The sequence below is a fragment of the Vidua macroura genome, chromosome 4 (genome assembly GCF_024509145.1).
Source record: "Vidua macroura isolate BioBank_ID:100142 chromosome 4, ASM2450914v1, whole genome shotgun sequence".
NCBI lineage: Eukaryota > Metazoa > Chordata > Aves > Passeriformes > Viduidae > Vidua > Vidua macroura.
The window spans coordinates 9,077,743-9,089,817 of record NC_071574.1 but is presented as its reverse complement, the minus strand read 5'-3'; the positions used below and the strand labels follow the sequence as shown (position 1 = coordinate 9,089,817).

The window sequence follows — 12,075 nt, the reverse complement described above, 5'->3', positions numbered from 1 at the left end:
GAACTTTACTGGCCTTGACTAATGAACATACCTCACTGCCTTTAACAATCAAGGCCAATCAGGGAGTATTTATTTATCTGCAAGGAAATACAGGAAGATCTGACAGAATTCAGCGTGACAATGCTGCTTTCCCTGCAAAGCTGGATTTGCTGGCTATTGGAATAGGCAGTTTAGATGAAAACATCTGAAATCCATTAAGTTGGATTTTTGTAATTATTGTATTTATGTATTTCTTTCTAGTGAGATGTTAAAGAAGAAAGCAGAAAAATATTAACAACAAATGTTACATTCTCTCTGGATAACAGGAGAGGCCACAAACAGAACATGTACTCCAAGTCAGTAGGTATGCAAAAAATTCCAAATATTATTTCATTTCTGTTTTTGCCTGGTGGCAAATAGCCTGATGGAAACCTTAAGGGCCGAGCATGGAGAGAGAGAATACTTTAAAGCAGTCAGATAAAACTGACGTGTTTGTGTACTTAGCCAGCTTAAAGGCTCAAATAAAAATTGTATGTTCCTTACAAGAGGGAAGGTAATACTTCAGCAAACTACAGGTGACTCAGAAAGACAGGGAAGATCAAGCAGTAGATGTAAGGAATCCAAAACATGCATGGGAAATGCTGGCAGCAGCAAACACTAAGATTAAAATTTCAGGATTACACAGTGTGTGTGTAGCCATGCAAGACCACTGTAGCTTCCCAGAGACTGACTGTGTCAACATCACATTCTAAACATTTCTTATTCTGAGGAAGAAATTGCAGATGTTTGCTGCTCAACTTAGAGATTACCATCTCTCCCTAATAATGTATATGCATGTACATAACCAAGGAAAATGAGAAAAGAAAGGAAAGAAAAGGAGCTTAGTCTTTTCTTAGCACTTGGAAATTCAAACAGGAGAGCAGCTATGAAATGTTCTAGTCTTGACATGCACTCTATAGATAAAAGTAATGATGTGAGAAAATTACGTAGGAAGAGAATGGAACAGGCATAATGGAATGTGTCTTGTCTTGAGTGCCTCATACTTTTTGCCCCAAAACTGTGGGAAATTTGATACCTACACATACTAAGTATGGCACTCTCAAATCAGGCCACAGGCAAGTTAAAATACTATATGAGGTTGATAATAATATCAATAGTAATAATACAGTATAATAATTAATATTAAATAATTGCAATCATATTTGATATTCTTATAAAGAACATTGTAGATCACTTCAGAAAAGCATTTTCCAGAAAAGCTGTGGTTTGAGTTTGCTTCTACCTTTTTTTGTCTGTGTAAACACAGTCAGGGAGGGGTACATCCAAATGGTTCCATCCCAAACATGGTGCAGTATCAAGTGTAAGGAGAAATCAAATCAAAATCAAGTGTAAGGACAAATGCCAGTTGTCGTCCTTGGAAATTCTTTAATGCTAGATCTCAAAACACAGAAATTTTTACCAGTTTAAAGATTCATTCCCTTCCCCTCCATAGAGTTACATAAATGACAGCTTTTTATATCAGAGAGGATGTGAAGGATTAAGAGGTACATATGCTTATATTTGTTTTCTATATGTGTGTGTGTGCACGTTATGTTCGCATTCCTGAGATGATCCTTCCTTTGGAAATATTTGATGCTGTCCTGTTGGCTGTGATATTTTGTTAATAAACCACAAACACTTGTCTGCATGTTAAACAGCTGGTACAAGACTGTACAGCCTTTAGGAGTGTGTCTGATCCTTATTAACACAGGCAGTCTCCTTAAAAATGCACAGTTGAAGATTCCTTGAAAGAAGAGTTCGGAGGAGCAGACCGAAGAGTTCGGAGGAGCAGACCCTCCCACTTCTTTATTAACAGATACTCAGATCAATATCAAATATATTCAAGTAAAAGGTCAAACAAACGAGACAGGATAGGATTGATGCCTATTTGCAGCTCACATCACCCTAGGAGAGAGCACAAAAAGGGCAGCAGTTCTCATCCTTTACCCCAGTTGTACGTGGAGGTTCCACCACGCACCCCGGGGCTTGGGGCTTTGGGGCACCGGGTTTTGGCACTGCCACCCCTTTGGAGAGACTTTTTTGGGGCTGGGGAGCGGCTGTGACAGCGGCTCTGAGAAACCGAAACAACCGTCGCTGGCTTCACCCAAAGGAAGAGAGTGAGTTTTCCTTCCCTCATCCTGCTCGCTTTTTTCCTCAGCTCATCACATCTGGGTGGCGTCTCTCATGAGCCACATTCACGCTCCTTGTGCTCTCCAGAGAGCAGCAGGAGGAGGAAGAATGACAGTGCGCCCGCCCATGCTGGAGGTTTGGGCAGTAGAAGCAACTCACCTGACTCCCCGGGATCGTTCTGGTGATGGCAGGAGCTGGAGCTGGACCATCTAAACAACCTCTTCTCCCAGACAGCTGCAGTTTTCCTCCAGGGAGTGTCTGCAAATGCAGAGCACCCAGCTGGGGGCCTGCTGTTCGCATTGGGTTTCTTTGGTTCTAAAAAAACCCCTAAAACACCCCCACAAACCCCCTTCTCCAAAACCACCCCTCCCAAAAGAAAAAGAAAATTGCTTCATGAAGGGCAGACTTCAGTTGTTGAACAGCTACAGCACTCAGCCCTAGTGAGGCCATGTCTGGAGGGCTATGTCTGGTTCTGGGCTCCTTAGGACAAGACACACAAGGAGCTACCAGAGGGTGTCCAGCGAAGGGACACAAAGATGATGAGGGATCTGGAGCATCTCTCTTATGGAGAGACTGTGGGAGCCGGGGTCTCCTCAGTCTGGAGAAGACCGAAGGGGATCTCATTAATGCACATAAATATCACAAAGGTGGGTGCCCAGAGGATGGTGCCAGACTCTTTTCAAAAGTGCCCAGTGACGGGAACAGGAGTAACGGCCATAAGCTAAAACACTAGAAGTTCCACCTCAGCATGAGAAAGAACTTTATATTGAGGGTGATAGAGCACTGGAACAGGCTGCCCAGGGAGGACTCTCCCTCTCTGGAGACATTTCAGACCCACCTGGACATGCCACCTGCTCCAGGTGACCCTGCCTTGGCAGGGGGAATGGATCAGATGATCTCCAGAGGCCCTTTCCCTACCAATTCTGTGAACACTGCAATAGTCTGGGACAAGTTATTGCGCACAGCCTCCAGACCGTCCGGGCCCACGCGGGCGCTGCATCCCCACAGGTGAGTAGCGTCCCTGGGGATGAGGGAATGAGGGGGATGAGGGGGAGGGTGCGGCTCCCGTTCACCTGCGCTCACCTGCGCTCACCTGGGCGTGCGCGGCCCGCGGCTCCCGCCCCGCACCGCGGCCCCGCCCGCGCCCGGCCCGCGCAGGCGCTCCGGGGGCTCCGCGCTGTCATGGCGGCAGCGACCGGCAGCGCCGGCAGGAAGGAGATGAGGCTGACCGGGACCGCGCTGTGAGGCGGCGGTCGCGGCGGCAGCAGCAACAGCAGCGGCGGCAGCAGCGGAACTTGAGGCGCCTTTGGGCGGGCGGAGCGGCGGCCGGCGCGGCGCAGCGCAGCCGGGCAGTGCAGCCGCCTCCCGGCCCCGGAGCCGCGCGTCGGGCAGCCCGCGCCCCCTCCGCAGCCCGCGGTGAGTGCGAACTTGGCGGGGCGCTGCACCTGCCCGTGGCCGTGCCTCAGCGGAGCCGGGGCCGCGGCGGGCAGCAGCCGGGCGGGAAGGAGGAGCGTGTTCTCTCTAGGTAAAAAATAAAAAAAAAAAAAAAAGGAGAAAAAAGCAGATTAAACGCTTGAGGTGGGGGCTCGGAGCACGGCAGGTCCGGGAGCACTTCCGCGGGGAGAGGCGTGAGCGCTCCCAGGGCGGCTCCCGCCGGGAGCGGGGCATGGGCCGGGACGTGCGGGCTGTGGGCAGCGCCTGACGGAGCGCGGGCTGAAACACACCTCGGGTTGTCCTTCAGGGCTGCGAGTACCTGCCCGAGGGCAGCGCTGTGACAGACGCCTCCTGCCGAGGAAAGAGCCGCGATTCCGGGTCCTCCCGCCCGCCCGACGCCCTCCCCCGCCGGACGCCGCTTTCCTCGGGAACCGGAGCCCAAGGGAAGGAAGCAGAGGACCGCCGCTCACCTTCCCGGCTGACCAGGTCTTCCCAGAGCGGCGAGCGTGTGGAGCTGGCGCTGGAAGCCGTAGCCTGCGGTGAACTGGCCATGGCGAGTGAAGGCAAACAAGTTGTTCAGCCAACAGGTGATGATGGAGGAGGAGGAGCGGGAAAAGGAGGAAATGGTGCTGAAGGGGGAAGTGTGCTGCAGCCTTTGAATCCAGGTGTCCCTATCCGAGGCATCAAGATGAAATTTGCTGTGCTGACAGGACTGGTGGAAGTTGGTGAAGTGTCCAACAGAGACATAGTCGACACTGTGTTTAACCTGGTAAGTTGATTGCCTGAATTAGGGGAAAAAACTGCATGAGTGTGCAGAGGAATCTGCAGGGTTTTTGATACTATTTTTCTATTAATATTTCTGTACATGTTTAGACTTTCACCATGTAGGATTTCAACCATGTTCTTTTTACTTGCCACAGAAGCTGGAAAAAAAGCAAATGAGTCTATAGACATACTTATACTTGAATTAGCTGTAAGCATCCTTCTTCTTTGTTTTCCTCAGAGAAATTGTTGCTTTATTTAGAATGAGAAGTGTATAGTTATGTTTAAACATTTAACAGGTGTACTCAACAAGAAAGTTAAATGTTAATTTAGTAACTCAAGCTGTCATCAAAACATACACACTGTTTTAAGTCAAAGCAGTTTTTCAAAGATGTTTACATCCCTTCTTGTTTCCTGTTGGCTTTGGAAGTAGGTGGAACGTCCATGTTCTGTGTGCAGGGGGTGAGGGTGTCAGGATGTTCATTCAAACATGTGTTACACAGTCTGCTTTTTGGGAAGAATATGGTTTCAGTGTCCTTTTTTTAATTGCTGAATTAGGGACTCAGCTGCTATTTTTTGAATGCTGTGTGGCTGTATCTAATATTTCTTTCATAACAGATCTCACTAAACATTGAGGATACAACTTTTCCTTGTTGAAGCTACAAAATTAATATATACCACTGAACTTTTTGGGCCAATTGCTTTAAATTGCCTAATTTAAAGCAATTAGACTAGTAAGTAATGTTTCCTTGATGCAGGAGATGAAATATTAGGAGAAAAACTCTCAAGTTTACAAAGATACTCTGCTATTACCAGAGGTCTTAAAACATCTCTAAAAACAATTATCGTCCCTCCTTCTTCCTTTGAGTGAGCAGCTCTAAAACAATGTGGTTTCTGACAAACCAGGAAGTGAGACCATTTAATAATATAAAGCTCAGTAGCAAGGAAAGTTGAGGCAGAAGTCATACTGGTTTTTTATGCTGTTTGCATTTCAGTTATTTTGTTTTTTTTGTAATCTTTGCTACATGCAAGTTTCAGTGGTCACTAAGTATTTGTGTGCAGTGTCTGTTTCATGTTTTTCGGTGTTGTCTTTTTGGGTTATGATGAATATTTGTATTGGGATGTTTTTGCATTAACAGTGTAGTGCCCTAGATTGTTTGCATGAAAATCTCAATACAGGGGAATGGCCGTAGTGATAAAAATAAAGTGCAGATCAGAGGTTTCATGGATGCTTCAAGTATGAGGAAGTGATTAAAGTTACTTGGAATTCACTTGACAATGTCCTGGACTAAACCCAGTGCTCACATATATGGACATGAGGTTCAAAAGGAAATTCTGGTGAATAATTTAGAATTTAGGACACTTGTGTAAGGGGAAATTGTTCATGAACGTGTTAAATTTTACTTTGTTTCTCATGTGGTCTTTTGAGTAGCGTGCTGGAGGTGTATTTTATGGCAGCAGTGGAAAGAGGTTCAGCAAAATAATTAAAAATATATAAGCTCCTTGATTCCTGTGATTTTTGTTCTGCTCCATTTTGGACAAAAGAGGAGCAAAAACTTCAGCGTGATTTAGAGTACCCTTGATTTTAGATTAAGAGGTCTGGAGAATTTGACCTGTGGACTGCATTTTCCTGGATCTTCATTTCCCAGATAGACGGGGAGAGTTTCTGGCATTGAAAATTTTTGAAACTGTGTTCTCGCTTCTTCTACAAGTGAAACAGCAACCCTGACCTCTCTGAGAAGATTCCTCATCCATTTCAGCACACCTGTGTGGGAGGCTAAAGGTCATGCTCATGTCCTGTGTTGTTTTATCAGCTGGTGGCTGTCATGGCACAGCCAACAGTTTGGTAGTAAGGACACTTTGCCTGGATACGTGAGAAGAAAATCCGAATTTTGGAGCAGTAGCAAAAACAGTAGGCCCCTTGATTTCTCTAAGTCCTAGGGAAACATCAGCTAGCTGACAAATCAGGTATTTTGGAAAATCCTGAAAAAATCAAACCAGCCAACAAATTTGTAATTTTTGTTACAGAAAGCCATTATTTTCTAGATTTTTTTTTTTTTAATAAAAACTGTAAAGCTGACTTATTGATGTAGCTTTTTGGGATATGAGGGATGTGAAGTCTCCCTTCAAAGCAGTGCTTATTCATCTGTCACAGAGTTCTGTCTCTGTTTATTTGTTACCTGTGACCATTTTGTCAATACCTCTGAAATCACGCTGATCAGAATTTAAGTCAAGTATTGGTTAGCACTGGTGTACTTGGTTTTCTCTGTGTGGATGTACAGAAAATCTGTAATTTTATCTGAAAAGGTGACTCTTAGCTCTCGCTTTTCTGGTAGTTTGTTTCCCAATGGCTTTGGGAGCGTGTTTCCTTGGGTGTGTGCAGGTTGAGCGGGGGGGGATGACAGTCATGCCCTGATCTGCTGTTGCCTGATGGGGTTAAGCCCTGTATCCCCTCCTGTTTGGTTTCGTTCTGTGTGGTGACTCACAGCTGCAGTCACCAGGGATGGGAGCAGAGATCTGCTAGCCTGTTCCTCATGATTTGGAAAGAGGACACCTACGCTATCTGGGGTTTTATTTGGTCACTAATTTGAGGCATCTTTAGAGCAGAGTGCAAGGAGGGCTGGGCCAGTCTGGGTGGAAAGGTGGCTTAGCATATTTATTCTTTATGGCATAATCACTCTCAAATGTGAAGAGATTATTCGGGGATGTTAGGTGCCCTAATTTGAATTTCTTGAGAAAACATGTTGCTCTTAGTTATGCCCTTCCAACTTGCTGTAGCGTAAGGCGGTTATCAAGAGAAGACCGAAGTGCTGTCTTGATGTTTCTCATCTTTAAGAGATGGTCACATTCTATATGTGAAAGACTCACAAGGTCAAAAATCTAAAGTGCACAGTAATTGATCTGCTGCTTACTAAAGAAGTGTAAGCCTCTGTAGCTCTGATTACTCAAGCAAATAAGTTGTTCACTTCAGCAGTGTTGGATTTTGGAGAGCCACCTCTGACATTTTCTCTGTCCGGCAGTGTAACAAAGTGCTTAGTGAGCTCAATTCTAGCATCAGAACTCTACTAGTCTTGTTTTGTTGTCTTTGGTAATTCTACTCCTAGAAATATACAAGCTGATCTGCTTTGTTTTGGTCAGTTTTCTCAATGAACACAGCTTCTCAGCCCACGTTGAATATGTCTTTGTGCATTTCAGCACCTCTTAAAAGTGAAGAGGGAAATAGGGACTTTCAAGAAACTGTTTATTCTGTGGACAACTTTGAAAGCATGTTCTTGTTCAAGTATTAATCTGTTCTGTTACTTTTTTAGACAGACTAAGCAAAACTATGGATATATATTCCTCATGCATTGTGAATTTTATTTTTAATTGACTTTGGGCAGCAATAACTCCTTTAATTTCCTTTACATACAAATCAAGTGAATTCCTGTTCATTACCTCATATTTGTTTTCATATTTGCCCCCCCTTAGTTCATTAAAATAAAAAAAACCCTCCTGGTTGGAGATGATAGAATGAAAAAATAAATTACTTACAGTGGGACCTGTTACTAACTTAAAATAGCTCTAAGCCAGTTTTGTTTAAAAAAGCTTTAGTGCTTCAAATTGTTTTATTGATTATGGTATCGGTTATTACTTTATTTGGTTCAATTTTTTTCCCCTCAGTCTGTGTTGCAAAGACTTTTTTTCCCCAAATTTCTCTTTGGTGAAGAAAACGTGCTGTTGCTGCTGATTCTGTTCATGGTTTATGAGATCCTCACCAAGAGTGACAAAGTGCAAATGAGAAAGAAACACAAGTTTTTAGCACCTTTGGAGGAAGAATAATGGGATCTGAGGAGCAGAGGATTAAATTTTGTAAATTTAATTTGTCAGCTCTCACTTCTGCCAGACAAACTAAAACCACCAACAGATATTCAAACTAACTTAAAAAAAATTCTTACAGATTATTTTCCTGCTGATACATCAGGTTTCTAATTTGGATGGTATTGGCACACTAATGCAACTAGAACACTGTAACTCATAATGGTTTTTATGAAGTCTGAATTCCCCTTTTCTTGTCTCTTGTCACAGACTTACTTTGCATGTATCATGTTGTAGAAACCCCCCAAAGCTAATGCTGATAGAATTAAATGTATTGTGCTAGTAAAAATCCACAATAAAAGTCTTTATAACAATGCATTCCTTTCATTACATTATTGTAAGTTTTTAGAGACTTTATTTTCTACATAAACTTATCAATGCTGATGACAAGTGAGAGTAACCAAGTAGCTCCCAGAATATCACTGAATATTGTGTATTTCTTAATAGATGAAATCTTCCTTAGTAGCTTCCCAGTATATACACCTCTGGCTACAGTTATCCTAGTTCAGTCACTTCTGTCCACTTGAAGTACAGATGATAAGGTAAGTCTGTGGCTTTAGCTGTGTCAGGCTTGTAGGGGATATTTTTAAAAATCATAGTAAATTGAACAGTCAGCTGTCTTCAAGGTCATGCATGGTTTTGACTTATTGAAGTGATACATATTGGGGTTTTTTCAGGTGTTGATGCAACTTGGACATTACTTTGTAGTTAATGGAAATATTACTCTATGTAGTATATGCAGGAACTGAGGGAAATTTTGTGGTTGGCTGAGAAAGGTGTGGAATGTAGTGAGGTGGTAATGGCAGTCTTTAATTAGGCATGCAACAATGTAGAAGAAAATTGTCTAGGCTCTGAAGAGGAGCTGGTTTGTACTTTGGCTGCAGTATCAACTCACTTCTGTAACTGCAACTTAAAACACAATGTAGGATGACAAAATTTTAAAGACTGCATGGGAAGGTGTTCAGTTTTGCTTAGTTTCCACTAAGTTGCCAGCCTTTTATAGCTTTGTGTGTCCAATCTGAGATTTCAAGTGTCTGTGAAAGCCTTGGAACATGCTTTGTGTTTTCTAGCAGTGTTGGCATCTTGTACTGACATTAATAGACCCTGTACAAACATAAAGCCAAAAAAGCAAAGCTGAGCTGGGCATTTATGTATATCTTTTCTCAATAATGCAAAATCTGTTAGACAATTTTTAACAAGGAAGCCTGGTCAAAATATGTTCATAGCATGGCTTAGAACTCCCCTTTTAGAGTGGAACACATCAGTTCAATGACAGATTTTTCTAGGTGGTGTCTGGTAACAGAGGAGAGGGAGTCAGGTTTCCATTGCAGTTGCTTTGCTGTCTCTGGGTAGTGTTTTTTTGCTGCTTCTGCCAGACAGTCCTGGGCTGGATGGACCATAGGCCTGACCCAGCAGTGCAGAGAGCACAGAAACCTAGGGGCCATATGGACTGGCTCAGGAAAAGCATCTGCGGATTAGAGAATAGAATGAAATTAGTCAAAAGCATCAGGGAAGCAGGTGGATGGCATGTCAAGGTTGCCACAAAGGCTGGATATTGCGGAGTGATACAAAAATGGATATTTATAAATGCATATTGAATCAGCACGCTTTGGTTCACTCCTCCAATAATCTCTTTGAAGATGAGTGTGAGTGAAGGATTTTGAAATTGCTGTATTGGCTGATCATTGGAGGTTGAGGAAAATCAAAGATGAAGTATTTGCTCAGTTCTTTTTTGAGGTACTGTTGGTTTGGTGCAGTGTTCAGTACTCAGTGGTAGTCAGGTGTACATTCAAATGCTGAAGTTTGCTGAGAAGTCCCGGTCTTCATAAAATCATCAGGCCTGATATTTTTTTTTGGCATGTGTTATGGATTTACATCTGATGAAAGATAAAAATGAGCTTTGTCTGTAGTTTCATTCACTATCTGTATATTTGCTTTACCACCTCTTGGTGAAACTGTGCTCATTCTGAGCTGCCTCTCACTTGACGTGTTGCTCTGACCTTTTATTTTTTGCTAGATAAGTTGGCAGCTTAAAGCACTGATAGCTTCTGTCTTCATGCAGTCATCAAGTTCTTCATGAGCCTTAAGGAAGAAGTTTTAATCCATTGCACAGATGAAATAAGCTCTGCTGTTTAGTCACTGGAATGTGAAATAATTTCTTGCTACCTTTGGTGTTTCTGTCTTTTTCTGTCTTCTTTAAAAATCTATTCTGTCAAATTCAGTCTTACATGCATTAAATTTATGCATATCTTTTTAAAGAACTTCTATTTATTTTAAATGGGTCAATCTGGCAGAAAGTTTTTGTTCATAATCACTAATTACAGTTAGCTAACTTTCTGCTGTTCAAGTGTCTTCCCCAGCCCCCGGAGGCCTCGCTGGCCTCTTCGCAACGTTTTGCATAATGGTTTTTGGTATTAGCTTGACCTAATTACTAATGTCCTAATTTAGATTACGTTTCTGCTTTAACGAATTCTGGATTTTTTCTGGTGAACTTGCTATCAGGTTAGAGCACGTTACTGTCCATCCAAAAGCTAGTTTGGCCATTTTCATTTGACTCTGGGAAATGCTCAGGCTTTGTCTGTGAGCTTTGGCCATTTGCCAGGAGACTGAGGGCTCCATGAATATGGTAAAACAGGATACTATTGCCACCTGCTTTGTGAATGCTCTGCGTGGCCAGTGGAGACTGCAGTTTCCAGCATGCAGTGCTCTGTGCTTAGGGCAGATAGCAATCGAGATGCATCCTTGCACAACTGCTGTAATCAAACTCACCAAATGATGATACTGCAGGAGTTGCAATAGTACCTTTCCCTGAGCCACTGGGGGCTTTGTGCTGACACTGGGAGCCTGGATTAATTTGTGAAGAGCTTACGTTGCCACAGTGCTTTAGGTTCCAGAGCTTCACAAATAGGCATAAGTAGTTTCTAAATAGAAACTAATTTATGGAGAAGAAAAATCTAATGCCTTCTGTTGCACTGGATTCCCCTAGTAGTAACTGGGGAGCTGGGAGCAGCCCAGGCATGATTTTCTTGTTAATAGCTGCCTTGAGAAGATATTTTAATGAGAATTGCTAGTGGGAATAGGATGTGCTCTGTTGCCTCCTGTAAATGTTCCATGAGTCTGAGCTGCAAGTCTCTTTACTGCAGTCTGCATATGAATAGTTTTGTTGATTTTTTGTGTTCTACATAATACTAGGGAAAAAATTCCACATGCATCAAGGCAGAAAATTCAGATTATTTTTTGTGTGACTGAAAAGCTGGAATTGAATTGTTCAGGCAAAAACCTCTTCTCCTTTGTTGATGTAACTGAAGAAATCAAGACTGGAAGAGCTTCTGGGTTATCTTTCCTTTGCAGCTGGAAATCAAAACCAGAGTAACGGTGTAGGACTCATCTGTACGATGAAAGTGTGTTATGTGTGTGTCATCATTTCCTTTTTTTCCATCAGCAGTTGTTGTTTGAGGTGTGGACAGAAATTACTGAGATAAATTCGCTAAATGGAGCCTATTCTATTTGCCCCACTTAGATACTCCAAATTTCTAGGTTTGTTGTGGACTCGCCCTGTAAAACAGTAACTGTAAGAATGCATGGGGTGACCTGTAGCTTATTTATTCTCTCTTTGGGAATCCTGAAAGACAAGAAGCACCAGCAAGCAGCAGGTAAGATGGTAACTGCAGCAGGAAGGCATTTCTGTAATAAAAGACCAGCAAGAAGAGAACCAGTAGCATGTCACAGTAAACTGGGATATGTGTAATTATGGAGTCCAGGATGCAGAATGTTTGCATGGTAAGCCCCTCACAAATTGGCTCCTTTATCCAACTGTGTATGTTTGGGTGGGAATTGTACTGCCAGTTTTCCCAAGTATAATTTGGGTGGGGATAG

General features: G+C 43.0%; 1 protein-coding gene across 1 annotated transcript in view; it reads left to right on the top strand.

Annotated features, from left to right (window-relative positions):
• Positions 1-3,933: 3,933 nt before the first annotated feature.
• The window catches only part of LRBA (LPS responsive beige-like anchor protein), a 365,433-nt gene continuing 357,291 nt past the window's right edge, over positions 3,934-12,075 (top strand). The window contains exon 1 of the mRNA XM_053974943.1: positions 3,934-4,351. Within this exon, the coding sequence (XP_053830918.1) occupies positions 4,133-4,351 (219 nt within the window). The 5' untranslated portion in view covers positions 3,934-4,132. The remainder of the gene's footprint in view (positions 4,352-12,075) is intronic.